Genomic DNA, 4,706 nt, shown 5'->3' with positions numbered 1-4,706 from the left:
ATATATATATATATATATACAAATCCCTCCTTTCTTTTTCTCTCCTTCCCCCAGCATGGGAAATGGTTGCGCTTACAACTTTAATGCTGCTGCACTTGTTGGACATGGTAGTTTTCTATTTTCTCCAAGAATGTCTGCGCATACTGCGGCGAGTAGTATTGAACAATCTCAGGTGGGTAGCAGTTGTTGATGCTTTGAATATACTCCGCCAGTTTGGAACCGGGTTCGGGTTGAATGCGCTGCACAGTTGCAAGCCCACGGTTAGCTACGAACTCCCGTTTGGCGGCGATATCTGTTGGTAACACCTTTGCAAACTGTCCACAGACGTACTTAAGAACATTCTTTGGTGCTTCCGGGTGGAGCAATGGCTCCAAGGCGGGGAGTTGTACGCAGCGCTGAATGATATTTTTGAGCGCCCGCTTACTTTTCATGCGGAGATCATCCGAACTGCTGGGATGTAAGTAGAGGTCAAGCAGTTTGGGAAGTACATTACAGTCTGCCACAGCTTTTGCATGATCAGCACTGTGACGGCCAATTTGCCCAAGTGACCATGCGGCCGCAGACTTTATGTGATCCTCCTGTTCCTTTTCCAGTGCATTAGACAATGGCTCAATACCACAGGAGACAATGACAGCGAGAGCGAGCGTCTCAGAAAATGCAGAAATGTAACCGAGTGTCATAATTCCCGGCAACCGTGCGCTGCCAGTAGACTCATTTGTGTAGTCTACGAGTGCTCCAACGCCACCCGCATTTACAATAAGCTGCGCTAACTCCGGTGTGTGTTTGGCAACCTCCCGAATACATGTGGAGGCATTCTTGCGTACCGTTTCATCGCTATCCTTCAGTAGCGAAAATATACGGGGAAATATTTCTCCCTCCACCACCAACTCTGCCAACTCCACGCTGTGCTTCGCAATCTGCGCAAGACACTGACACACCTGTCGCTTCAGTTTTCCATCATTGCTGCCAATGAGTGGCGCGAGGTGCGTAACCGCGTCCTGATCCACCACCGCTTGCGCAAGTTCCGGTAAATGTTTCGCAATATCCGCGAGTGTTGAAGCCGCTGTCCTCTTGAGTGAAAGCTCCGGCTCCTGAACGCATAATACCAATGGCGGAATGGCGCCCTTGTCAACAACCTCCTGCGCGAGATGGGCATTATGTCGTGCCACATAACCCAACGCCCATACGGCGCTTTCCTTCACCGTTGGGTCAAAATCCTCCAAACATCCAACGAGGGCCTCCACGGCTTGACTGCCCACCACCGCCTGCGCCAGTTGCGCATTATGTCGTGCCACGCTGCGTAACACAAACGCTGCTGACTTTTTGTAAAAACGGCTCTGATCACCGAGTGAATAAACCAATTGCGCGAGTATGTCACCGGACACGACACTTTCCGCAAGTTCTTCATTGTAATTGGCAAGCCTTCCCAATGCAAGTGCTGCGGACTGTTGAATGGAAGGTACATTATCTAATAACAGTGGCCGAAGAAGTTGCATGACACCGGCCTGCTGCAAGGCATCAATATGTTGTGGTTTTGAAGCAAAATCTGCCACCGTCTGTACAAACTTGACACGGGCCCTTTGGTATTCCTCAAATACCTGAATGATCTGCCTGTTGGGCATTGTGATGTGATAGTTTTTTTTTTTAAAAATTCTTTTTCCTGCTCTTAGATAAAAAGGGAAAAGAAGAATCTTCCGCCCTTTCTCCCCAACCTTTTCTATCTATCTTTCTTTCTCACTTCTTACCTTTTTTTCTTTTCCCTTCTCACTTTCTTTTATCCTTTAGAAAGCTAAAGAAACAACAACAACGACAAAAAAAAAAACCACTGTGCAGCTCTTCTCTTCTTGACTGCTTTCTACTGTTGATGTTGTTGGCGCTGTTACAAAATATTTTTCTTTTCCTTGTTCCTCCTTTTAATTTCCTCTTCTTTTTCTTCTTTACGTGTCTATCTAATTGCCGTCGTAAATATATATATATATATATTCACTAAATGCTCACCTTGTCCTTTCTGTCTTCTTTTTTTTTGTTTCTCCCTAAAAAGAGGAGAAAAGGGCAAAAAGGAAAAAGGAAAAAGAAAAAACTAAATGTATAATTCTTCCTTCTCCCTTTTTTTTTAAAAAAATACTTTTCCGTGCCTTGTCACCGCCTACGATACGCCTTCAGTTTAAACGGTCTAACAAATACGGAAGATGGAGGTAAAAATGTTGACAAATTTTAATACCCCCCCACCCACCCCCAAAGAGAGAAAACAAAAAAAAATAGAAGAAAAGAAGAGGACAATAATAATAATAATAATGATAATGATGATAACAGCAGTAGCAGTAAGTGACATATTATCTCCGAGAAGAAAATAATAATAATAATAATTTTTAAAGAAAAAAAAACATTACAAGGTAAATAGAAACATACACAAACATATACATAAATAAAGAATAGAGGGAAAGAGAAAGTAAAACATTTTACAAGTATGACAACAATAACGGTAGTACTGAGAAGAGAGAAGAGTTGAACAAAAACAACAAACAACAACAACAACAACAACAACAAGAAGCTCAACATCAAACTCAACAACACAGAAGGGCACAGCGATGCGGAACACTGAAAATGGCAGCAACATCAACAATAACAATAATAATAATAACATTGGGAGTGAAATGCGTGCGTGACATAAACAGGGGGGAGGGGAGGGGAGGGGAGGGAAAAAAAAATATAAATAAATAAACGTGTTGGAGCGTTTATTTTTGCGTGGAAAACAGCCGCGTGGAATCCCTGCCGCAGTTCCTTTAATCTTACACATAAACGCAACAACAGGCTCATCAAGAGCCGAAACTAAAACCACCGCCACTAATAATAACAACAACAGCAACAGCAACGAAAGCAAAAAATCAAACATCAGTTTTATACTTATCCCCTTTCCATCCTCCTTCACTTATCCATTTCATCACTGGCTCAAAAATGAATAAATAAATGGGTACAATAAAATAAATAAATAATTAATTAATACAACACTTCCGTACGACTGGAACTGGCTCCTGGCAACCATTCCCGCAGTTCCTGTTGACCTCTGCTGGATACAGTGCTGCTCCTATGATGATGATGATGATGATGAAGAAGATTATGATTATTATGATTATTAATATTACTGATGCTGCTAATGCTGTTGTTAATACTATTGTTGTTGTCACCACCACTACCACTGCCACTATTATTATTATTATTATTTTTCATGTTGCTGTGATGGGTGTTGCTGGCCGTACTTCTCCTTCTTTGCTTCACAATAATAACTCCTTCTTCTTCCTCATCCTCACCATTATCCTCATGTGCACATTTCAACTGTTTGTTATGACCATTTCTGTTGTGACTGTTGCCGTCAGCACTTCTGATGCTGGCGTTGTGGCTGCTTTTCCCATTAATACCACCAACTGCAGCTGTTGCCGCTTGCAACAACAACAACTTTTGATGATTTGGACTTTGTTTTTTGTGATTTTGTTGCTTCTGACTTTGACTTTGACTTTGACTTTGAATTTGAGTTGATTGTTGTTTTTTCTGTTTTTGTTTTTCCTCCATCTGATGCAATTGCTCACGAAGCCATTGCACTTCCACATCCCGTTCCGCCAGCAGGTCCCGCAGCAGTTGCGCTTCCGCTTCATAATTATCATTAGCGCCTCCTCTTCCTCGTCTCTCCAATGCACTCATTTGTCCTAAAAGTTGTTTATTTTTTTCGTGTAGGCGTCGAGCCAAACATTCCGCCGCCTCCGCCCGCCTCAACAAATTCTTTTCTTCAGATGTGGTTGGCCGTGACGGTTCCGGCTGTGGAATTATATGATTAGTAATGGCACATGATGTGGATGGTGATTTGCTATGAAATGGAGGTTGTTGTTGTTGTTGAGCTTGTATGGTATCCTGAAGTGAGGCAAAAAGCTGCAATGCCTTCTCTGCTTTCTCTGACTTCATTATATATATATGTATATGTATATATATATATATATATCAGATAGATAGATATCTTTTTCAAAAGTAATATTTATTGCTTCTTTTTATTCCTCTTTCCCTTATTTTATAAAAATTCTTTCTTTCTTTTTTTCCTTCCTTACTTCTATATGTGTACGTATATATATATATATATATATCTTTTCTTTTATTCTTTTCTATTTTTCCTTTTCTTTGCGTTTGTTTAATGAATACAAATATGTATGGGTGACCCCCTTCCTTTTTGTTTTTGTTTTTGAACTTAGCAAACTTCGAAGGGATGTTCGAGGTTATTCTCCCCCACTTTTTTTTTTTATGGCGTGTATTTACTATGATAACTAATATGTGTCTTTTACTTGGTTTTATATTTCCCCATACTGATGTATAACCAATAAAATAAAAAAAAAAGAAATAAAAAAAAGAGAAAAAAAAGAGGAAAAAAAAGAAGGGAACGTTTTTTTCTTTTGTCAATTTAAACCAATTTAAATCAGATACATATATAACTTATTAATTTAATTCAATCATTTTTTTTTACATTTGCATTTGCATTTGCAAGTGGTTTATTGTATATCTTTTCTCTCTCCTTTCTCTTGTTTGGGATTCACAAAATCCCTCTTCTCTTCTCTTCATTTCTCCCTCTTTTTGGAATGTTCCCGCCTCTTTTCAGTAATGCAGTTGGAAAACTGACGAGTGACGGGAACATTCCAAAAAGAGGAAAAAAAAGCACAGAAGCAAAC

The 4,706-nt window shown here is 40.1% G+C and overlaps 2 protein-coding genes across 2 annotated transcripts; both read right to left on the bottom strand.

The window, feature by feature from the left end:
- Nucleotides 1–80: 80 nt before the first annotated feature.
- Nucleotides 81–1,622, bottom strand: TEOVI_000271100 (axoneme central apparatus protein; the record flags this gene model as incomplete). Its single annotated transcript, XM_067225745.1, has 1 exon — nucleotides 81–1,622. One exon carries the CDS (start codon nucleotides 1,620–1,622, stop codon nucleotides 81–83), a length of 1,542 nt encoding a protein of 513 aa, XP_067081846.1.
- A 1,375-nt stretch (nucleotides 1,623–2,997) lies between these two features.
- TEOVI_000271000 (uncharacterized protein) lies at nucleotides 2,998–3,954 on the bottom strand (the record flags this gene model as incomplete). The annotated part of the gene is made up of 1 exon (XM_067225744.1): nucleotides 2,998–3,954. One exon carries the CDS (start codon nucleotides 3,952–3,954, stop codon nucleotides 2,998–3,000), a length of 957 nt encoding a protein of 318 aa, XP_067081845.1.
- Nucleotides 3,955–4,706: the final 752 nt, after the last annotated feature.

Source organism: Trypanosoma equiperdum, assembly GCF_001457755.1.
Source record: "Trypanosoma equiperdum strain OVI genome assembly, contig: ctg_596, whole genome shotgun sequence".
Lineage (NCBI taxonomy): Eukaryota > Euglenozoa > Kinetoplastea > Trypanosomatida > Trypanosomatidae > Trypanosoma > Trypanosoma equiperdum.
Note: the sequence above shows the minus strand (reverse complement) of the source record. Positions and strands in the feature narration are given on the sequence as shown.